Raw genomic sequence first — 24,565 nt, 5'->3', positions numbered from 1 at the left:
TTACCTATGTTAGTCTTTCCCAGAGAAAATATTTGAGATAGTCTCTAAATGATCTTAAGACTTAACTTACTAGTCAAATCTTAAGTGTTAGAAGAGGAGCATCCTGCCTGAAATGTCAGATTGATATGGGACTCTCCAAATAAGCAAATGACAAAAGGAAACCTACCAAACACTGTGGAAGGAGGAGGTTTAAGAAACTAATTATGATGGCACAGACCTACATTTCAGTACTTGGAAGCTGAACAGGATGATCTGAATTCCAGGCAAGTCTGGGATATACAGAAAAGACCTTTTCTAAGCAAACAAACAAGAAATTATCTATTTTAATGAAGTACTTTTATAGTGCAAATGTAATAAACTAACATGCTTTTGACTTTTACACACTCTTAACAAGATCATTACATAACACTGCAGTGTTTCCAAAGTGAACTTTCATTTTAATCAAATCTACAAAACATTTACTGGGATGACATATCTGACAAAGCCACAGACTTCTATCAAGCAGTGTCATTGTAGTATAAAAGTAAGTAAAGAACTCAATAGCCTTCTCTCAGCCTTATGAGTAGCCACATTTCTGGGGAAGGATCTACATACATAATTCCTTGCCAAGAACCAAGATGCTACACCTCTGAAAAGCCTATGCAAGAAACAGTGTGACTGTGTCACACAGCAAAAACGTTTACTGAGGGAATGTGGATTAATGTAGTCTTTTTTGGTTTGTAAGGAGACTGTAATAGAAATATATTAAAGATAGCCTCAAATACCAACAATCTTCTAACTTACAGTTTAAACCAAAGTTGTAGGAATCTACAAGTCTTTTTTTATAAAGAATTCTCCTCACAGCACAGCTGTAGTTCACGTTAAAACACAAAAATGTTCCCTTTGTGCTATAGCCTTACAAATAGACATAATATATGTGTGTGTGTGTGTGTATATATATATATATATGTATATATATGAAAGCTCAGATTCTGTATCAAGCATTATTCAATCTTGCCTTTCGATATAAACCTGAATACAGCCAAATTTGCAAAGCGTTCACTTAATAGTTTAGTTGACAGAATGTAAAATGGATATGCATTTTCAGGAAAGAAGACTTTGTTAGTAGTGTCCCTGACACTCTGAGCTCAGTTGAAGTCCCGACCTGTGAGGACCAGTGGAGCCACAAGGGTCCAGAGGTAAAGGAGGAGGCACACCCAGCTGGAGCTCATTTTGATCCACACAGCTAGCCACTGGCTGGATACCTTCTGGAACTTGGCATCAGGGCTAAGAAAACAAGAAGGGGTTGGGGTAAAGATTAATTTTGCAAAGCTGCATCCCTCCCATTCCACCCCCCCCCCACACACACACAGTGAGATTTAGCTAGTACTCTTAGCCCTAGTACTGTACTAGCAGGGACTTCAGAATCTATTTTTTAGTTATTATGTTCAAAGGACTCTGCCTCTCCAATAGCATGTTCCTTTTTGCTAAAATGAAAGACCTAACTATTCTTTGAGCAAGGTTCTTCAGTACCATCTGAATTACTCTAATTACTGGCAAAATGGAAACATATTCCTTTTAATGGTTTTTCCTTAGAACATTATTACTTTGACCAGAATACTTACTATGATGCTCTAAAAGCACAGAAAAAAAAAATTACCAAGGTCAGGTTGAATGGCTTTATGTCACGATTTTCTCAAATAACTTGTCTAGAAAAGCTACCAATAATTTGACTGCAAAAATTTCCAACTGGACTCTATTTCAAGCAGGGCATGTTGGCACATGCTTATAATCCCAAAAGTTACACGGCAATAGCAGAACCAGCAGAACAATGGGAAGTTTGAAGCTAGACCACGTCAAAGAAGCCAAAAGAATTTTGACACTGAATATAGACAGCTTCATCTTCTGAGTCAGGTTAGGGCTCTGCAGTACAGATAATTCACTGATTATATAGGCATTCCCAAGGCCTGAGCGCTCTTGTGCCTTTGCCTATGCCTCCTACCTGTACCAGCTGGTTATGGTCATCATGATGTACAAGGAAGCACAGCAGAGCATCAGATGGAATAAAGAGTAGTTATACTGCACACCCTCCTTCTCATTGTCTACAGCCCGCCGTGGCTGTCCATCTTCTTCATCACTGGCTCCATTGGTTGTATCACCAAGGATAACACTGTCACTCCCAGAGAGGGTCAGCTTGTTAACTTGGCTATTGCTTGAAGTACGGATGCTGGAAAGTAATCCCAAAAAAGTCACATCAAAATGAAACCACTTTAGATGAAATGATGCCTACGGCCCACAAATGTGTAGGTTATTTCTGGGCTGTTCCTACTTTGGACACAGAAAGCCTGGTGAAAGCCCTGTCCAAAGTTACAACCTGCTGCCTGTTAATTACAGAATGGTACTCTTAGTAGTTGCTTTTTAATGGCTCAATTCCAGGACCATGCTGCCCAGTGTCTTCTACTACTACACAAGTGCCTCTACTATGCTTCTAATAATACAGCACCCACTTCTTCCCAACTAACTTACATCCTGCATGGCTCTGTCTCAGTGTCACAGACTCTTGAAATTCTTCCCTGACATCAACCCTCCCTAGGTTGCATGAGAAGTTTCCTCCTACTTTTCACAGCTCTCTGGGTGCCCTGCCCCAGTACTTGTCAATCCTGCCTTGCTTGCTATTCAAAGAACTCCATAACATTAGCTATAGTCATCTCTGGATTCCAGCACTGCTGATGTTCACTAGAAGAATGAGTTAATGATTAAATAAAAAATACAGAGGAAGGACAAAAACTACATGATCATTTCAACAGACAGAAAAAGCACGTGACAAAATTTGGTATTTTTTCAAAATAAAAATACTCAAAGTAGGAATATAGACTTTTCTTCTACTGATGGGAGTCCATCAGTGAAAAAACAGCAAATGTCATACTTAAATTGTGAAAGATAAAACCTGCCATCCCCCCACTCCCTAGATCAACAACAAAGCAAAGATCCCACTCTACTATTTAGCACTGTACCAGAAGTTTTAGCCACAACAATTAAACACACACCAAAAAAAAAAAAAAAAAAAAAAAAAAAAAAAAAAAAAAAAAAAAAAAGCCATCAACTGATTTCAGTAAGGTTCTATACACAGAAGGCACCCATATCTATAGCTGAACTTACAACATGGTGGACCTGTAATGTCAGCACTCAGAGGCTGATAAATAGAACCATCAGGAATTCAATGATACACATACAAACAAGCAAGCAAACATGTATATATAAATAAAAGTAAATGAAACCAAAGTCATTTTATAGGTAATTAGCGGGCTCAGAATGGCAGCACATACCTGTAATCCTACCACTTAGGAGAAGAATGTAGAATGCAAGGTCAGCCTAGGCTATGAGAGACTGTCTCCAAAAAATGGGCCAATAAGATAGCTGAGTAGGTAAACCTGCTTTCTGTGCAACCTCAATTCAACCCTAGAATGCAGAGTGAAAAGGAGAGAACCAGCTCCTGAATGTTGTCCTATGGCTTTTGTACCATGCAGTGGGCACACACCTATCCACCAGGGAGATGAAAGACTAGTTCTAGGTTATCCTCAGTTCTACTACAAGTGTGAAGCTAGCCTGGACATGTCTCAACAAAAGTAAAAAATAGCCAGCCTGAGATCTCAGGGCCAGAAGATGGCTCAGTGGGTAAAGGTGCCTGCTATCAGGCCTGGTAATCTCACTTCAATATTTCAATGCCAAGGACTCACATGGAAGGACAGATCCATGTCCTACAAGTTGTCCACTAACCTTCATATGCACACCATGGTGCAATCACTGCTCATCCCCATACACACTAAATAAAATGGTTAAAAAATTAAATCTACACATAAAGTGGAAGGCTACTCAAACTTAAATCACAAATGACTGAAAATGTTATCCATGGTAAAAGTAGATTCAAAAGGAGATATTCTCATTTCCTATTTTATATGTGAAATAGAAAGAGAATTTATAATTTATAAGAGAAATTGACATATTCTCTTATGTCAATTTATAGAAATAAATTTATCTTGGCTAATTCTTAATATTTCTTACTCTTAAATTATTAATCTAATATAAAATATTACAAAAAAATGAAATGCGTGGGAAGACTGGCAAGACTGGCACACATGAATAAGTATATGTGGTTTTGTACTAGGGACTATTAAACTTGTAATTTTTTACTTAACACGAATGAGGAAATAAGGACTTCTAAAAACTTTTTGGCACAATTATTGAGATCACACCCAGGGCTTCATACACACCAGACAAGCGCTCTGTACTCTGACCAACACTCTCTGCCCAAATCACTGTATTTTTTTTTCCTAAAAGATAATTCTGAATATCCCTATTCCAGCCTATCTAAAATTAGGAAGATTTTTATCCTTCTATGCAAAGAGGTACCTCCATAAGGCCAGGAGGAAGTATGAGACCATTTTCTTAACTTTAAGAAATATACACAGCTGGGTAAAGGACTTTTCATTAAAAAGAACTACACTGTTTTAATTCCTTCACAATAGTTTAAAAAACATATTATTCATTTTCATGAGAATACTGTATTACGCACCTCCTACCTAGAACTTACCTAGAATATATAAGGCAGACAACAAAGATAAACAGCCCCCCAAAATCATCCAAATTCATAAAGTGTCCATTCTGTGATGGTGGAGTATAGGCAGGAGCAAGAGTAGTTGAGTTTGCTGGAGACATGGTTGGTGAAGTGAGATGTGTAATGATGCTCAGAAGGGAGGGGTTGCAGGAACGGTCTGAAAAATGAAACATTTGTTATCATTAGTTATAGCTCACTCTTGTTCCAACAAAGAAGCAGAGGGCTTGCCTACAGACCATTTAGCTTAGAAGAATATGAAACTCAGCAGTCAATACTGTATTTGTTACAACCAATGACCTAGCTTTAGAAAAAAATAGTATCTCAAGTTCTATAAACCTCTATTATGATTTCATTGGTTTTGTGAAGTTTAAGTGTTTTAACTTGGTGTTCAGGCTTTCCTTTGATTTTTTCTTTTCTTTTCTTTCTTTTTTTTTCTTGAGACAGGGTTTCTCTGTGTAGCGATGGCTGTCCTAGACTCATTTTGTAGACCTGGCTGGTCTGGCCTCAAACTCAGAGAGATCTTCCTGCCTCTGCCTCCTGGATGGGATAATAGGTATGTGCCACTGCGCCAGGTACTCAGGTTTTCCAAACAGGAGCTTATCCCTAATTTTATTTCAATTACTACTTCATCATCATCATCATTTTATCATTACTGGAATCAAGTATCCTACAATAATCATTTACCTTTTTTAAAGAGTCTGTAGAATTTTTTTATTAAGAAGTAATTCCTTAATGACTGTAACACCAATAAACTGAAATAAAACGACTCAGTGGTTAAGAGTACATGATGCTCTGGCACCCTCTTCTGGCCTCTGGCCTTTTGGCCACATGACCTGCACTCATGTGCATATATCAAGGCCTGCACATATATTTGTAATTAATAAATAAAACAAAAAACTTTTTAAAGGACAAAAAAGAACAGCAGGTATGGTGGAATATACCTTTAATCCCAGCACTCAGGCAACAGAGGCAGGAAAATCTCTAAGGCCAGCCTGTCTACAGCTCCAGGACAACAACAGGGACTACAAAAAAACGTGACTCGCTCTCAAGTCCCACAAAAAGAAAACAGAAATTCCGCCAAAAGGCCAAACAAGATCACCGCTGCCCAGCACTCTTATCTGTGTGACTTAGTCTAGGTTAGAAAAAGCCTAGCCTATGCAAAGGCCTGTAGTCTGGCTGCCAGTTATGAATCGATGTGAACAGACATGGAGAACCACACATAAAAGGTAAATATCTGAAATCTACTGTCAATAATGGACATTTACACTTAGTTTTATTGTTTGTTTAATGTATAAATAATTAGTAAATGTTATTTATTACATTTGCTTTAGTTCTAGTTTGTATACCTATCAAAATAGTTTTATCATATGAGTTACAACATTCCCTTACCAGGTTCATTGGTCATGGCTGACCACGTGAGGTAAAGAGTGTACAGAGTGATGATGGAAGACTGCAGGAGGCCAGAACGAGTCTGATGTTCCTATGGAATCAAAACAAAAACAATGCTATATGGATTGTAATGGCTGACTTTCTAAAAGCCTGTATGCCTCCCTGGGATGCACTGCATTGTTAGAAATTGAAAACCTTATTCTTCTTGACAGTTAAAGATGACAGGTAGCCCTTCAGTTAGAGTTAGTCTATAAAACAATAAGGAAGACAATCCATGTACTACTGGTTTGTAAAAGCATTTTACTTTTTTTTAAAGTTTTTCAAAACAAGGTTTCTCTGTTTAGCTCTGGCTGTCCTAGAACTCACTCTGTAGACCACAGACTGGCCTCAAACTCCCAGAAACCCACCTGCCTGGCCTCCCAAGTACTAAAATTAAAGTTGTACACCATCACCACCTGGCTTTCTAGACTCTGTATGAAGAAAAATCTCCTCAGGTCTACCACAAAATAGCTAAGTAACCCACCACTTCTTAGGAATTTCAGTTTTCTTTGTTCTCAGTAATTCTTTTTTTCTGGATACTGTTGCCCAAACTCAATCCTGCTTCCGCTTCCAGCATTGTTGGGGTTGGAGATATATCACATCCAGGTAGTAATTCAATGTGAGTTACCTTCTTTTTTTTTTTTGGAGACAGGATCTCATATAGTCTAAGGCTGCCCTTGAACTAATAAGTAGGTAGCCAAAGGTGACCTTGAAAAACTGATCCTTATGCCTTCACTTCCTGATTGCAAGATTATAGTCACGGTGCATCTTGCCTGGTGCTAAGATCGAACTCAGGACTTTGTGCAGGCTGAGAAAGCACTCTACCAAGCTATTATCCCAGCCCCTCCTGCTCATATGTATATGTGTGTGTATATTTCCCACACACACACCCCCCGCATGTGTATGGTGGGCGGTGGACCAACAAGTGGTTTTCCTTCCACCATGGGTTCCAGGGATGGTACTCAGGTCAACTGGCAAGCACCTTTACTGACTAAGCATCTCAGAAACTTCATGTTTTCCTGAGAAATGGTCACACTATGATTTTCTAGCCTTCAATTCCAAAGGGATTATCACACTTCAGCCTTATAAGTAGCTGGGACGTAGGGAGGTACCACAAACCCAGCCATTTTTCTCAATTAAAGAAGAAAAAAAAAAAGGCCACCTGGGATTACAGGCATACCCAACCACACTTACTTTAGTTTTCTCACATTTAAGATAATTCTCTTAAATTCTCTTTGCTCTCCTTCCGTTTGTCTAGAATTCCAGTAGCCCAAATTGGCCTTTATTTGCAGCAATCCTTCTACCTCAGCCTCCTAGGTTTAGACTAGTTCTCTCAATTTTTTTTACTGGTTTATTTTCAATCATGTGTGTTTATATGTCTAAGTGAGTGCACAGCACTTGTGTGTGGGTGCCCTTAGAGGTGATGCACCATCTAATATGGCTGTTGGGGAGTCTTCCTTTGGAAGAGCAATACCTGTTTCCAGCTGCTGAGCTATCTTTCTAGACTCCTCACTTTTCTTACTTTGTAAAAAGTATATATGTATGTACGATGTGTGCATGTGTGTGAATAAGCACAGGTGTATACCCTGTAAGTGTCCTGAGGTCAGAGGACAACATTGGTTATCAGTCCTTGCCTTGTGTTCTACATCTTCAACACTGCATCTACTAGGCTAGCTGGCCATGCATTTACATGGATGCCCATACCCCCATCTCCCATCTCACAGCAGGAAGCCTGCGATTACAGACATGTGCTACCGTGCCCACCTTTTTACATGTGCTTTGGGGAATCTGCCCTGTGCATGGTTCTTTATTCACTAAGTCAACTCCCCAGCCCTAATTTACTCTTAAAATGAAAGCTGAGCGTGGTGGCTCATGCCTATAATTCCAGCAATGGAGAGGAAAAGGAAGATTCAAGAGTCCAAGGTCAGCCTGGGCTATAGGAGACCTTGTCTTAAAAAGCCAAACAATGAAAAACAAAAGGAAAGGTGATATATCAATGTTCTTTTCACATTTAAAACTTTGTAAATTTGCCGGGTGAGCTGGCACACACCTGTAATCCCAGCACTACAGGAGGCATAGGCAGGCAGATCTCTGTAAATTTGAGGCCAACCTAGTCTACAAATCAAGGCTACACAGAGAAACCCTGTCTTGAAAAACCAAAACCAAAACCAAACCAACCAACCAACCAACTACTCTAAGTTTTTGATTCTTTGGTTTCAATTCTTTCAGCCAAAATCTCCTCACTACATAGCCTCGGCCAGCCTGGAACTATGTAGACCAGGCTGACCTCAAACTTTAACAAAATTATGGATATACAACACCAAGCTTCAAGTTACCTAGTTTTGGGAGAGGGATTATTTTCTTCTATTTAAGTTTTGTTTAAATTTACGAATTATGTGTAGAAGTGTGTGTGCCACAGCATACGTGTGAAGGTCATAGGGCAACATCCAGGACTCGGTTCTCCTCATCCACCCTATGGTTCCAGGAGATGAAACTCAGGCACCTTTCTCCGCTGAGGCATCTTACACAAGTTACCCACCTAGTAGTTTTAATGATCAGAAATGTCATCATGATGCAGGAACTCAACTGGTCATGGTGGCACATGCCATCAAAGAAGCCCTGAAGTTCAAAGTCTGGACTGTATGGTGAAGACTAGCCAGTTAGGGCTATATATAATGTGAAAGCATCTCAAAATATAAAATTAAAGATCAAGAATAAAAATGTGGCCACTCAATAGCACATGCCTGCTTACTAAGTTATAATTACAAAGACTTAATCATAATATAAAGAAATATTTAAGTAGCTAAATATAATTTCACTAAAACATTGCCTGGAGTTTAAGCTTCTAGCATTAATTCCAAGTCTTTTACAGGAGAAAGCAGAAAACCTCCATACCTGAATTTTGGGTAGGATGGATACAATAGAAACCGCAACACAAAATATCAGGTTGAGGCTGATGAAGACTTTGTTTTCTGGGCAGCCATCGGGTTTCGTATAAAAGACGTAGAGCAACACGGCAAAGATGATCGAAAGGATATAAAAGAGGCTTGTGAAAGACAGCAAAGCTGGAAAAGGGAAAGCAGTATGAACATCCACCATCTGAATAGTTAAGATCAATTTTCTTCCATGTCATATAAGTAAAGCAATTTAATTCTAATTCATTCCTACGGTGAGCAATAAGGTACAGTAAAATCTGAGATGCCCAGAATTAAAGTTTCATAGTTTTGAAATGATTATTCGTTTAACTCCAAAATCCACTAAGAAATAAACCTCATATCCTGGATTACCAAACTTGGGTTTCATGGGTTCAATGAAAAATATTTGATGATAACAGTTTAAGTAATCTCTGAATTACATGTTAAATATGTAGGTAAGCTTTTCTAGATGATTCTTGGTCTTTCAATAGCACAGTTCAGGGTCATGTGAACACCTATAATCCTAGCATTTGACATGCTAAAGCAGGAGGATCACAAGTTCAAGGCTAGCCTGAGCAACACAGACAAGGTCAGAACTGACAGTGTCTACATGCCAGGGATGATGTCTGAGGTAAACAAAACAGGCCCTTTTTGAGACAATTTCATTCTGTAGCCACACAATTTCATTCTACTTTAACCTGACTGGCTGACTAAATAAATAAATAAATAAAATGAGGTGACCTTCCTGGTCTGGGAATTCATTTGCTTCTTTGAAATATCTAAAGAACTATTCTTTCCCATTCACACAGATAAGCAATTAGCTGTGTAATTCTGAATATCTCAAAGTGCTTGCTTAAAATCTCAGAGGTAGTTTCACTATATACTGAAAGAGTCCATTTGCTAAATGTACATGCTCATCTTCCAGCAATGCATACAATTCACAATAGGCATGAATGACAAAAACTAGCTTTTTAGCAGGTGGCCATAGGGAGTGGAGAGAAGACTAAGTGGTTAAGTACACTTTTGGATGCTCCTCCAGAGACCGTAAGTTTCAGTGCCAGGGGAATCTGATGCCTTCTGGCCTTCACAGTCATTTCATGCATGTAGACTAGAGACAAATACAGGTAAAACACTCAAACACATTTAAAAAAACAAAAAACAAAAAAAAAACAAAAAAAAAAAACCCTACAGTTAGAGTTTTTATATTTAAAACTGAAGATTTTATTATACAGCCTACTCAAGGTAGTATAACTCCCTGAAGTGAGTTTAGATACCTACCAGCATACCAGAACCTTGGGTTTCCTTCTTCCATACGATTTACCCATAATTCATTCCAGGAGTGAGCCATGTCTACCAAGAGCACCAGCTGGATTAAAATGAACAAAGTAGCCCCAATAATGCCAGCATAAAACAAGACTGTAAACAAAAAGAAGTTATTTTCAACATAAAAGTAACATTTCAGAATGACTGCTATACTTTATGAGCAGATTTCAACTCAGGTAAAAGAGACAGTTAAGACAGTCTGTCTGCAGTACAGTATGATTATTATCATTTCAAACTTACACGTATTCTTTGCATTTCATGCCTTTAGAAGCATTTTACATTTATTTATCTGTGTGCATGTGTGCGCACACACAGAACAGGAAGACATCAGAGAACAATTTCTGTGAGTCATTTCCCTCCTTTTATCAGGTGAAATACTCAGGGGTCAAACTCAGGCTGGTCATGAGACTTTGTGGCAAGTGCCTTTTACTCTCTGAGACCTTTTAAAAATTGTCTTAGGCCAGGAGGTGGTGGCAAAGGCCTTTAATCCCAGCACTTGGGAGGCAGAGGCAGGAGGATCTCTGAATTCAAGGCCAGCCTGTTCTACAGAGTTAATTCCAGGATAGCCAAAGCTACACACAGATAAACTATCTTGAAAAACAAAACTTGTTTTAGTTCGTGCCAAAAAGAGTCTAGTGAAATGATTCACAAGACAGTTACCAACCATGCTAATTAAGCTAATTAAGAGTATAAGAATCCTTTAAAAATGGCCAGAAAAAGCTGGGCACAGTGGCACATGCCTGGGAAGCAGAGGCAGGCAGATCTCTGAGTTCCAGGCCAGCCTGGTCAACAAAGTGAGTCCAGGACAGCCAAGGCTATGCAGAGAAACCCTGTCTCGAAAAACAATAAAAAACAAACAAACAACAACAACAAAAACAAAAAATGTCAGACCAGGAATAAACTAATGTCTCTTGGTGCTCAAGCTCAGGAGTACATTGTTTTTAAAGATAAAAAACACAGTCACATCAGTGTTTTGAGTAAAGCTGGAGTAATATCTGTCTTTTTGCAGAGCTTAGCAATATTTTCCAGACACCATACGACAATTATTTTTTTATTTACATTTCCTCAAATTATTTTAGTTTTAACTTGCACAAACAAAATTATTTTGGTTAATACACCTGGGCCATGGTCAGGGTGTGAATGGTCAGAATGCATTGCCAAGCTAGATGTGGCTACTAGGGAGTAAAGGCTGAGGAATGTCTGGAAAGACACAGAGAAGTTAGGACAAGATGCTGTTACTTAGTCATTTCACTAGGACCTCATACACCAAATAACTCCATGAGACTTTCCCTTTACTCCTCTCAGGAAGGGAAAACTACATGGGAAATGGTCAGATATCACCTGTCACCATGTCATAGAAGCAAGCAGCAAAAGAATGTTAAGTCTTCATGTTGACAAGCTCTCTGATGAACTTTTTCTTAGACGATAAACTATTAAATAGTACAAAAAAATTAACATATAGTTCCAGAAAAGCTGAGAAGTGGAATGAATACCTCCCAGTTTTACTCCATCATTGTCTAAATATGTAGTAATACAATTGGACATTACATCTTAAAGGCCAGTCCTACAAAATCACTCTTAACAGAATTACAGCTCTTCATCAATCACCACAGAGTTGTACATGTCAACCCCTTGGCAGTAAGTCATACCTGAAGTGAAATGACCCCCAGGGATGTAGAAAGAGCCAACCATGATACCAATAATGGCAGCAATTTTGAAGAACCAAAACCTATTAAAACATAAAAATGACTTATGAAATGCTAATTTTCATTCTTATACTGAGAAAAACACATTTTTGGCTACAAAAATAAAGCCTAAGTAGCATTTGCAATATAAATGTCTAGACTTGTTTCTTCATTTGACCCATGTCTATTCCACTCAATTTTTCATACAAAATATATTAAATCAGGCCTTATGACACACGTCTGTGATCGCAATTACTCAAGAGGTTGAAGCATGACAACAGCCAATTCTAGGCCAGCATGGGCTACAAAATAAATCAAAATTCTATTTCAGTAAGCAAAAATTTAAAAAAAAAAAAAAAAAAAAAAAGTAGAAAGAGGGCTAAAGACTCAGCTCTGCGGCAGACTGGTTGTCCAGTACATGCAAGGCCCTAGGTTAAATCTTACCACCCCTAACTTACACACACAGTCATGCATGCACTCCCCCCCCACATACACAATGTTAAACTGGTACAGCAGAAAGAAAGCTGAGACTAATAATTCTTAAGATGAGCTTCACTGAGTTCTAGCACCATAGCCAAAGGCAGCCATGAAGAGACAGCTATTATGGATGGCAAGACATAGGTCCTAAAGAGAAAAATGCCTTCAATTCCCTTCAGTTCTCCCAGAATATGAAGAGTTACAGCATCTTATGATGAGACTCTGAAGGAAAAAATCCTGGAAGAGGGTAGGTTGTTGGGGAATTTGAAGGGGTTGCTTCGATAACCAGGCCATGAGTGACTTAACATATGGGCTAGTAGTCAGAAGGAAGGATGGCACCATATAAAAATAAGCATATAATTCAAGAATGGTATGGCTTGCTAGTAGCTCAAAATAAGCGGAAGGAAACTAAACTCTGTAAGAGCTGCAAAGTCACAGCATGTGTGCTTATCAATGCTGTGAGAGCCGGGGGCAGGGTAGAGTAGAATGTGTCTGAGAGGTAAGGCAGCTAGAGGTTCTGTAACTAACAATTAGCATGCACTGAGTGCTGGAGGAGAGGACCCACACACTGAAAGATAGTCTTACATACCCATTGTGTATTGCTGCTCTGGGATCTTTACTTGTTCTTACTTTTAACATGAGCAAAAAGAAGGCAAAAAAAAAGATGGCCACAGCAAAGTTGATCCGGTATACAGCTTTAAAACCAACCAGCACATCACAGTTTTTCTCTGCCTGTGTGTCAGCCATCTTGATTTTAAATCCTCCTTCACAGAATCCAGGAATCTGAGGAGGCAAAAAAATTTCAATGCCATGAGACTATCAACATCACAAAAATGCTATCTCACTACAGAAGCAGGGACTTGGTTTAAAAAAAAAAAAAATTACCCCTTTAGCAATTTCAAGACTATGAGATTTCTCTCTTTGACTTCCAACTGACTACAATCTTATTAAGAATATATACAAATCAAATTAAAAAAAAAAAAAAAAAAGCTAGGATAGAGGATTGCTTAGCCATGAAGCGCACTTGTTACTTTTGCAGGATTCAGTTCCCAACATCCATATGGTTGTTCACAACTGTCCATCTGTAACTCCAGTTCCAAGGGAGCCAATGCCTCTTCTGACCCCCAAAGGTACAAGCACACACATGGTGCACCATACATACACGAAAAACATTCATACGATATCTATATTATGAGTGGTTATGACAGTTAAGTCTGTAATCCCTAAAGTGAGATGAGCACAAATTCCAAGCCAACCTGGATACTCAGTGAGTTAAAGACTAGCTTGCCTCATTTAGGAAGCCCTTCTCTGAGACAGGGTATAGTTAGGTGGTAGGACATAGGATGGGCTATGGGTTCAGTCCTCAACTGACCCACCTTCCCAAGGTTATCTCCATTTTCCCACAGAATTTTTTGGCTACAACAAACTCCTTCCAAAGTAAAGGAGTAATATAGCTTAAAGCTTACAGAAACAAAGGAAAGAGTCACTTCTAAATTCTGTTTCCCCTGGGTCATTAGACTAGAGCCCAACAATGCTCACTCTGACTTCTATGTCTGCAAGAGTAATAACACCTCATCTTCTGTGTCCTGATTACAACCAAAGATAATTTAAACCAGGTGTGGTAAGCACATGTCTGGAATCTCAGTAATTGAAAAGTAAAGGCAGAAGTATCAAGAGGTCAAGGGAAGCCTATATATTAAGTTTAAGGCCAGTCTAGGCTACAAGAAACCCTGTCTCATAGTAATAATTATAATCATAACAATAATGTTAAAAGACCTAAATTACTGGGGCTGGAGAGATGGCTCAGTGGTTAAGAGCATTTGGTTCCTTTTGCAGAGAACTGGGGTTTGGATCCCAGCACTCATATGGTGTACTCACAACTATCCATAACTCCAGTTCCAGGAGATACCCTCTTCTGAACTCTGCAAATACCATGCACACATTTGATGCATATACATACATGTAGACACAACATGCATATACAGAAAAATAAATCTTTTAAAGTATTTTAAATGATCTTGATTGAGTTTAATAGCAAAACATTACAATTTTAAATACTGCAAAGTATAAAAATACAAAAAAACCCACATGGTAAGATGCTATAATGTCTATTTACCTTCTTCAGCTGAGTTTGTATACCTTCTGTCATCATGATGCAAGACACAATAGTGCCAAGGAAGAGAATAGAAGCATAGATGAGCCGAGTTACAGTGGAATTCTTACTGATGGGACAGCAACCGCATAGCAGACATGATGCACCACTACAGAGGCATGGAACCTGTAAGAAAAAACCATGGGCCATGAGAGCTCCTTCATGGCTGTTGTAGAATGGATGGGGCAAACTGAGGTTTGATAGTTTTAACAGAATCCCCCACTTAATGTGGCACATGCCTGTAAACCTAGCACTTTGAAGGCAGAGGCAGAAGGATCATGAGTTCCAGGATACTTGGGCTACAAATCAAGAAACTGAAGGCATAGTAACACACATGTGCAATCTCAGCATTCAAGAGACTTATGGAAGAGCATCACAAGTTTGAACATGGGACTACACAGGAAGTCTATCTCAACACAAAACAAGACAATAGAAAGCAAAAACGGAAAAGCTTTAGGGCCAATGTTATTTCCACCACTTTAGCACATTATGTATCTAACCCTAGTTTTCTTTCTGTAAATGGACTCATTAATAAAATACTCCTTTAGACTTTACTACAATAAATAAGCCCACCACAGTGCCTGAAACATAGGAAGAGCTTCCAAAGTATATTCACAAAAAACATACTTTGTGTGAAAAAAATGTAAGAAAAACACAAACAACTCTACTTTTTGTTTATTGTTAGTTCCCAATTTGATGTTTCATCATAAGGCAACATAACTACAGCCAGATGTGGTGGCTCATGCTTTTAATTCCAGAACTTGTAACGTAAAGAAAGGTAGGCAGCTCTCTATGAATTTGAGGTTAGCATGGTTTCTATAGCGAGTTCCAGGCCAGCCAAGGCTACACAGCGAGACTCTGTCTCAACATCACGCAACCCCCAAATAAGGCAACATTATGTGCTTGTTAGAAAACTACCTGACTTACCTTGGTACTTGAGATTATCAAATCATAGAACAAGCATGGATTAATACAGATTTATAACCAACAACTAAGATGACAGAGCTGGAGAGATGGTTCATCAGTTGAAAGTGCAGTTGTTGCCCTTGCAGAGGACTGGAGTTCAGTTCCCAGTAGCCACATGGTGGCTCACAACATCCCCAACTCCAGTTCCAGTGGATCCAACCTCTCTTCTGACTTCTGTAGGCACCAGGCATGCACATGGTGTGCATACATAAATGTAGGCCAAATACTCTACACATAAAATAATCTAAAACATTTAAATACAAAACCAATGGATGCCATAGTCTCAGCAATCATCTTTATACCGTTCACAGATGTATCAGGTTTCTGTATTAGAACAAGCTGAATTAAAAGCCTAGTTCTCTCAGATAGAAAATGAACCTAATGCCACCTATCATCTGAACAAGGTTACTATGTGAAGAATGACATGGCCCTAATTTAAAGTAACCAATAGAATTCCTCACTTAGAAAGGGCTCAATATATCACAGTAATTATGTCCAACAGGAAGAGTGAACTAAGCAGTCAGCCTCAGTGCAAAAGAGCCAAATTATAGTTCAAATCTGGCAACTGTAATTCAGGTATTTTGAGACAGGAATGGTGATGCCTGTGCTTGAGAGGCAAAGGCAAGGGCAGCAGCAAAAGATGGCCACAAATTTGAGGCCAACCTGGCCTAAAAAGTAAATTCCAGGACTACCTGCAACTCTATCTCAAACTAGAACAAAATTTTCAAGACCCAATGAGACAAAGTTTCATTCTGACCAGTGTCAGAAAGAAGTTTTACACAATGATTTGCAATACAGGGAAATGCTAGAAGAAGAAAAAGAAAGAACTATGTGCAGCTACTCTATCAGAACACAGCTTAAAGTAGGCTTGGTTCAAAGCACGGCCCCTGCTCCCTCTGAGCAGAAGCAGAAAGAGTTAACCTTAACAAGCCCTGGATGCAATTTATTTTGGGGCATCCAAATATCACTGTAAAAAATTCCATTCCATACCTTTAATCCTGGCACTTGACTCTCTGTGAGTCAAGGACAGCCTGTTCTACAGATTTAGTTCCAGGACAGCCAGGACTACACAGAAAAACCCTGTCTCAAAAAAGCAAAACAAAACAAACAAAAACATTCCATTCCTTTTTTTTTTGACATGGTCTCTCTGTGTAGCCTTGACTGTCCTGGACCTTGCTATGTAAACCTCATTGGGCTAGCTAGCCTTGAACTCAAAGATAGGCTCACCTCTGCCTCCAGAGTGCTCAGATAAAAGGCATGTGGCACTATGCCCAGCCTAGACTAGTCTTTAATGAGTAGGTTCAGATTCTGCTTGAAGCTTGAACCCCAGTAAACCCTGTCTACCATACACAGTTAATTCAAACAAACTATCCTGTAAAATTTGTTTCTCAGGGAAATAATACAAATTTTGCCTAACAATTAAGAAATAAGTCTCATATAGCCACCCAGGGCACCACCAGTACACGGATTTGAGCCACCACCCCATGAAAGTACCAGCAGGCAGTTTCTATTGTCTTGCCTGAAGCAGCTATACCACAATGAATCTAATAAGCTCTCTATTGTCCTCTTCTTTTTGGTGGATTATTCACATCCTGAGCATTATCAGCCTGTTAAGCCAAAATCTACAAACCAAAGAAAGTAAAAAGACTACCAGCAAACCAAAAGGGCAGAAGTACATATTCTTTTATCAACTTCAGAAGGCAACAACTTTGAGACACCATAATGTCAGATCTGTGGTTTCTACCTACTGCTGTTGCTTTAAAACCTATCTGTGGTTATAAAGTTCCAGCAAACCAACATACCTATTTTTTTTTCTTGTGTCATAAATTCCTTGAAGGCAGGCTGTACTTTCCAGCTTTGCATACTGTGCAATCTGCCTGTCTACTATATTCTGTCTTTTCCCTATTTCATAAAAGGAGAACTCAACTCTTTCTGTTGCTTAGGCCAAAAACCTACAGTCTTAAAGCCTCCCTCACCTGACTTAAAGGAGCAACTTCTGGAAAATGAGGTGGCCTGGAGCTGGAGGGATGGCTCAGTGGTTAAGAGCACTGGCTTTTTCTTCCCAGGTTCAATTCCCAGGACCCACATGGCAGTTCACAACTGTTCCAAGGGATCGGACACCTTCATACAGAATATACATATAGGCAAAACACAGATGCACACAAAACTAATCTTTAAAAAAAAAAATGAGGTAACCACAAACTCCCATTTAATGGGGTGTTTTAAAGATAGGCGAGAACCACTTCTCATGCCAGTGTAAAGCAAACATCACATATCTAGTCCACTTATGTTTTCAAAGACAAAAATCCTTGCCCTCACACTAAAATCCTTTTGCCTTTTTGGGATAGGACCCCAGGTGTCCCTGAGTACCCCTTGCTGGCCTCTCACAATCCTGATCTAGCCTTCAGAATACTGGGATTACAGGTGCATGATTACTTTTGCCTCTTTCTCTTTCTCTCCTCAGTCTACAAGCAGCAACATCTAATCACCTGCCTGAATTACTCATCACCAAGAACTCAGTCTTACACACATATAATCTTTTCGGGGGGGGAGGGAGCCAGGAAAGGTAGCATACTTCTATAACCCCAACACTCAGGAGGCTGAGGCAGGAGCATTAACAGTTGGAGACAGCCTGGGCTACAAAGTGAAATTATGTCCCCAGAACAGGGCTAGGTAGGCTGAGATAGGAAGACTGCTGCAAGTTCAAGACCAACCTGGACTACAAAGTAAAACCTTATTTCAAAAAATGTAAAGGCCAAAATCTTTTGCCAGGAGTAGTGGCACATACTGTGTCTCCAAAGTGCCGAAATAACATCATCTGTCACGTTTGGCTCTCCTAGCCTTTAATTTCCTATTATTCTCTTCTCTCATTCCACTCTTGTATACTAACCCACTACTGGAAAAAATGAATTAATGTTCAAGGATTTTCTAAATATAAAGCCTGAATAGCATCATTTCAAGTTTTTGTTTTTAAACCAAGGGAAAAATGAACAAGATATCTCTGACATTACCTCTGCCCCAAGACAATGCCAATGACATGAGCAGAGACTGAATCCTTGGTTCATTACATCAGTTCGGGAATGAGAAAACAATGAGGCACTGGTTCAAGCTACCATGCTCCTCTGAGACAGATTTGTTAAGATTATTCGGTCCATTCTTTTTCCCAGACCCCAAAATTAACTTACAAAATGTTTTCCAACTGACAAAGTGATTTGACTAAATTCTTCACTTTATCCTCACAACAGCTCTGGAGGAGAGGAATGCTCACGGAATGCTTGGGTGCTTAGGCCACTGTGCTTCTAATTAAACAAACGGCTACACCCAGTCCCTTTTGCACCCAGGCTGCAGTGGGTGGTGATTTAAAATCCACGTTCCCAAACCAACTCTGCGTAGCGCTGGCATATGCCAACCTATGAAGGGAGGATGTCTCCAGCGACCCTAAATTTCAGGACGCCACCTACGCACTCTCCGCCTAGGAACCTCGGCGTCGCCAGTCCGCCGGAACGCTGGGTCCCGAAGGCTCGCAGGGGCGGGGCATCGAAATTGTAAACAATGGCGGCCCGGCCTCCCGCGACCCTCCGCCCACACGGAAAGCCAGCCAAGCCGCCGCACCCCTGCCCGGGACGTGGCCTACTGGAACCTGGACCCCCCGCCAGTCCCGCGCAGCTCCGGGCCTGCCCGTTTCTCTCTGCAAGCCTCGGAGAGCGTCGGGCCCGCCTTGGGCGACCTGACAAGCATTTCCCGCGCGCCTAAGGCCCCGGTGGGCCGAGACCTAGGACTCACCCAGCTGGCGAGGGAGAAGACGCCCAGGACGGCCCCCATGGTGACGCCGGGGCCGAGACCCGCCGCTCCGAGCGACTCGCTGCGCCGTGGCTAACTGCCGGCTGAGGCGTCGCCTCAGAAACGCGACGATTTCTCAAGCCGGAAACAGGGCTCGCCCTTCGCTGGACGCCGAGTTTACGTCATCGAGGAGCCCCGCCCACGGCTTACTGAGGGAGGGAAGGCGGGGCTACGGCTGCTGGAGTTGCAGGGGCCAAACGGGGTTCCTAGAGTTCAACTTCGCTTGGGGCGCTGGTGATCTAAGGGGACACAAAGGTTCAGAGAGAGACAAAGCATGTCCCCTGCGAACTGAGCTTCTCTGAAGAAGCTTACATCCGTCGTAAAGATCCTACAGACTGTTAAATTGTGTCTGGGCAGTACTTTGTGATTATGGAGAGATGAAATGTTTGTAAGGTCAGAGGCTAACAGGCTATGTTGAGCCATTTAATAAGCATTTTGTTAGGATCTGTGAAGCGCTAGAGAAGTGAAGCTAGAGGACCAGGAGTTCAAAGCTATCCTAGGCTACATAGAGTTCCAGGGAAACAAAAGTTCAGGCAAGCCTGGGTTGCAATGTGATCCTACGTCTGAAAAAAGGAAGAGGGTGGTTGTTCATGCAGCCGGAGGGGTACTGCATGCATGCAACCCCAGCATTGAAGAGACCGAGACAGGCCGATAAAAATTTCAAGGTTAGCCTGTGCTGCATAATGCGTTCTAGGCCGGACTGTTGAGAGAGAAGAGAGAGAGACTGACTGATTAACATACCCTCCTCCACAGTGGAACTCAGCATACCATTCAGGGCTTCATGCATGAATCCCTGTTCTAGGGCCATGATCATAATGGGCTCAAAACAAGCCCTTACTCTTTAAAGCAGGACCATCCAACTCAGAATTTGTGACCTAGTTAAGGAGACTGACAACATAAAAGCTCCGTGCTGTAGTGTGGTGTCAGATCCAAAAGAAACTCAGACCAAATGGGTAACAGTGGTGTCCATTAACATACCAAGGCCCACAAAGGGCTCCAAGGCTCACCCAGTACCTGGGAATTCTTTCAGTTCTTCTCATCCCACTTCAACCCTAAACCTCTACAGTCTACAAGCTTCTCTTCCCTTCCCCCTTCCTCCCTCCCCCTTCCTCCTTTCCCCCTTCCTCCCTTCCCCCTACCTCCCTCCCCCTTCCTCCCTCCCCCTTCCTCCCTCCCCTTCCTTCCTCCCTCTTCCTCCCCTTCCCCTTTCCCTTCCCCCAGTTTCTTATTTGGCCATGCCATGCACTCTTGGTTCTCTTTGCCCTCTAGGTTCTTTTGGTCTACTGGCCCTCCGCTCCTCTTTCAGCTCTCTTGCCCCTCTCCCTTTCTCCCTTTCCATCACAGCACTGGAGAGGCAAAGGCAGAAGTGAATTCAAGACCAGCCTGGTCTACATAGGGAGCTCTAGAATAGCCAGGGCTACACGGAGAGACCCTGTCTCTAAATAAATAAAACAAATTTTAAAAAGGCATTCAAAGGAATCCTCTGCGACATACAGAGTTTGAAGCCAGCCTGAGTTACATGAGCCTGTACCGGAAAAAAATAAAAGATTAAAAAAACAAAAAAAAAAAAAAAAAAAAAAAGGGTTAGGAGGTCTGCTAGAGATAGATGACTCAGCAGTTCAGAGCAAGCACTGGATCTAAGTCCCATTTCCAGTATTTATGTGGCAGCCCACAACCTTCTGTAATTCTAGTTCCCAGGGTCTTTGACACCCTGTTCTGACCTCTGGGCACTAGGCACACAGAGATATACAATGCAGACAAAACACCCATATTCATAAAATAATAGTCATAAACCAAGGGACTCTCAAATATGCTGGTGGAGACATTGAGGAATTCTGTGATTATGTTGTGTAATTAATCTTTATTGCTAACTGATGTAGGAGGGCCCAGCCCACTGTGGTGGTACTATCCCTAGGCAAGTGTGTCTAGACTATATGACAGAGTTAGCTGGCTAGCCAGTGGTGGCACAGGCCCTTAAACCTAACACTTGGGATCAGAGGCTGTTGGATCTCTGTGAGTTCATAGGCCAGCCTGGTCTACAGAGTGAGCTCCAGAACATAGCTACACAGAGAAACCCTGTCTCAAACACACACACAGACACAGACACACACATACACACACACACACACACACACACACACACACAAAAAAAAACAACTTGGCTGAAAACACACCAGAGAGAGCAAGATTGTAAGTAGCTGCCTCCATAGTGTCTGATCTTGTCAGTGAGTTCCTGCCTCAAGTTGTTTTCCTGGATTGTAACCTATAAACTGAAGTAAACCCTTTCTTCCTCAAGTTGCTTTTGGCCATGATGTTTATCACAGCGACAGATCAAACTATGGACAATAGGTTACAGCAAAGAGGTGGAAGTAAAATCTCTAGGTCTGATGCTATCTGAAGACAGCCTTGGCCTTTTGGTTGGTGGGGGCTAAGAAGCCAAAGGCCTGTTAAGTTAATCACAGGATGTTAGGTCAGACACACAGGTGACAAAGGAATGGATGACTGCTGAAGAGGAAGATAGCCCAAGGAAAATCGTAATTAGGCTCTGGAACTGCCACATTCCAATCTCTCCGAAATCACTGTAATCCCTGCAGTTCTAATCGGCTAATCAGCCTTTCAAAGGGGTCAGTGTAAGTAAGTGTCATTCTTTCCAGGAACTTTCATTCATAGATTTTTCCAGAGGGCCAAGCATCACATTTTGTGCATATAGGAGCCAAATAATTTCCCCCCATTGTTTGGAAGGCTCATTCCTAGAATCTGATGTAGATAAGTCTGAGTAGCAGGCAGGAAAGCATCTTCAGGAGATGGGAAAGGAAGGCTGGTAAAGACATTAAAGGAGAAATGCTGGATCATAGTGGATGTATTTGTCTTCCCTGAATTATCTTTGTTTATATTTGGGATATTCACACATGTCTATTATCTTTTAATTTCAGGGCAGATTTTTGGTGGTCAGTTTGGTTCCATATCGACATCCTCATGTGAAGTGCCTTGTTCTAACTATTGGAATGAATGACCTTTGATAACGAGGTTATTAACAATGTAGAAGAAACTCAAAGTGAGAGAACTGATGCTGAAAACGGCATTTCAGGCCCAGGCTGTGGCTTAGGTAGCTGCCTTCCTTTCATGCACAAGGCCATGGATTCCAGCCGTTATCACCCATTTTAAAAATGCAATTGAGATTGGAAGCTGTAGCAGAAAGCCACCGGTAGTTCTTTTTTAAAACTCAACTTTATTTGGGGTAGTTAAGCCTGTACCTCCCTTCCACCAACCCAACCTTAAGTAGGAGAGAGAAAAGGTTAATGGGGAGAGGGGGCCCAGACCCCTTTACTTCTTCCTGCTAATTACAGTCAAGGGCTTTTTTTTTTTTTTTTTTTTTTGGACCCTATACCAATCTCTGTCAACCACAGACACAGCTAGCAGTCTCCTCCATGCTGCTGTACCCCAAGCGTTTCTCTCCATCTGTCTGCTCCAAACTGCCACACCATCTCTGGTCTCTGGTCTCTCCAAACTGCTCCACGCCACACACCAACACCAAACTCCACCGAACACCGCATACAGTCTCTTTCTCGGCCTCATATTTATACTCTCAGAGTCTGAGACCACGCTCCTCTCTATGAGGCACATGGAAGGCTGTTACCAGCTGGCAAAGATCACACCCTGCATGTGAAAATTAACATGTGTGGACAAACTATAGCCCAACTAAAACCCCACACTTGTGATTAAAAGAAAAGCATTTTTGCATAACATACAAAGAAACCAAAACTTCCATTACAGGAAGCTCTAAGTGTGTACTAGGCTGCTGCCTGGGCAAGTGAACCCTTAACTACAGGGTGGGATGGGGCCGTGTCACCCTTAGACGTGTTATGGTGTTTGAATACACTGAGAAAGACCAAAGACTTAGACTCCATCTGAACTCAGATTAAATGAATTTATTCTTACTGCTGGCAGAAGGACGGCAGCCTTAGAGCCAAATCAGAAGCATGTCATGTCAAAGGAGGCTAAGGGGGAGGGGGTTTATAAAGTGGACATTGCAGGTGGGCATCACAATTATCTCATGTTTTATGGTATCCACGGTTGGTCGAGAAAAATAATTTACTCTCAATTGTTTCTCATCCCCAATATACAGAGATAAAGGGACCATCTCATAAGTGGGTTTATGAAAACTAGAAACTGGTTCTAGGGAACCAGAGCAACAGTGTTAACACAGCAGTGACACCATCCTTATCTCACATAGGAATACCTGCAGCCCCTAGCATCTCACAGGCATTTCCAACAAGTCAATGGCTATTAGCGGGTGCTTGGGACCAGGCTAGGTTCCTTAGCCAACACAGGAGAGTCATATATAAATTGCCACACAAACTAGACTACCTAGGAAAACTGAAAGAAGTGCCATTAATAACTGGGATAGAATGGTTTCTTCCTGGGCAAACAATAGCACAGTGTCAGGTTACACTGTGCCTGTCACAGTCCCACAGGTGCTAACCTTTGAACCTAGTCAAGGACTATAAAACAGCACTATTGAGAGTCAGGGAATTATAGCTGAGCTGTTTGTTTATTTTATTATGCATACAATGTCTGCCTGCATGTACACCTGCATGCCAGAAGAGGACGCTAGATTTCACTACAGATAGTTGTGAGCTGCTATGTGGTTGCTGGGAATTGAACTCAGGCCCTCATGGAAGAGTAGCCAGTGCTCTTAACCTCTGAGCCATCTCTCCAGCCATAGCTTAACAGTTCTTACAAGTGACCTAAGAACTCTCTCATTTAGGAAAGTCTTAGAACAACACGGATTTAGAGACTGTTAAAATCGCTAACTCCACTTGGTCTGAGGATGCTCGATAGGACACTAAAACCATGATAAAAGCTTAGAATAATTTAGATTGAAAAAAAAGAATGGACTTTTTTTCTGAGGAGAGAGCTCAGTTATCTCCTATGAAAGAAAAGATAGTAAAATACTTGCTCTTGGCATTTTTCAAAAAAGCTACTCTATTGGGTTCTTTTACCTCTATTTCTTCTCCAACCCCTCATCACTGGGTAGGAGAGAAAGAAGATTAGAGGAGAAAGGGGGCATAGAGTTGTAGAGGCTACTTCCTGCTGATTAGGGATGTTGGATTTCTCAGGGCAGGTCCAGTCTTCCTTGTCAGAATATCCAGCAGTCCAGCAAGCAAACAGCAATCCCACAATA

The 24,565-nt window shown here is 41.1% G+C and overlaps 1 protein-coding gene across 1 annotated transcript; it reads right to left on the bottom strand.

Moving 5' to 3' along the window:
• Nucleotides 1-305: 305 nt before the first annotated feature.
• On the bottom strand, nucleotides 306-19,495 carry Serinc3 (serine incorporator 3). Its single transcript, XM_055602265.1, has 10 exons — nucleotides 19,324-19,495; nucleotides 14,539-14,700; nucleotides 13,012-13,205; nucleotides 11,910-11,989; nucleotides 10,216-10,353; nucleotides 8,918-9,087; nucleotides 5,984-6,074; nucleotides 4,571-4,751; nucleotides 1,982-2,206; nucleotides 306-1,266 (listed from the first exon to the last, which is right to left on the bottom strand). The coding sequence occupies exons 1-10, from the start codon at nucleotides 19,360-19,362 to the stop codon at nucleotides 1,128-1,130; spliced, it is 1,419 nt and encodes a 472-aa protein (XP_055458240.1). The 5' UTR covers nucleotides 19,363-19,495; the 3' UTR covers nucleotides 306-1,127.
• Nucleotides 19,496-24,565: the final 5,070 nt, after the last annotated feature.

The sequence above is a fragment of the Psammomys obesus genome, unplaced genomic scaffold (genome assembly GCF_907164565.1).
Source record: "Psammomys obesus unplaced genomic scaffold, mPsaObe1.curated_primary_1811, whole genome shotgun sequence".
NCBI classification, from domain to species: domain Eukaryota; kingdom Metazoa; phylum Chordata; class Mammalia; order Rodentia; family Muridae; genus Psammomys; species Psammomys obesus.
This window is presented reverse-complemented; position numbering and strand designations above follow the sequence as displayed.

What these genes read in the sequence shown, in the direction of transcription:
- Serinc3 (XM_055602265.1), bottom strand. Translation starts at nt 19,362, where the DNA reads ATGGGGGCCGTCCTGGGCGTCTTCTCCCTCGCCAGCTGG. An exon ending in TGGGGGTCATTTCACTTCAG is followed by an intron (nt 10,354 to 11,909) that starts GTATGACTTACT and finishes TTTTGTTTACAG; the next exon opens with TCTTGTTTTATGCTGGCATT. An exon ending in ACCATAACCAGCTGGTACAG is followed by an intron (nt 1,267 to 1,981) that starts GTAGGAGGCATA and finishes TTGTTTTCTTAG; the next exon opens with CCCTGATGCCAAGTTCCAGA.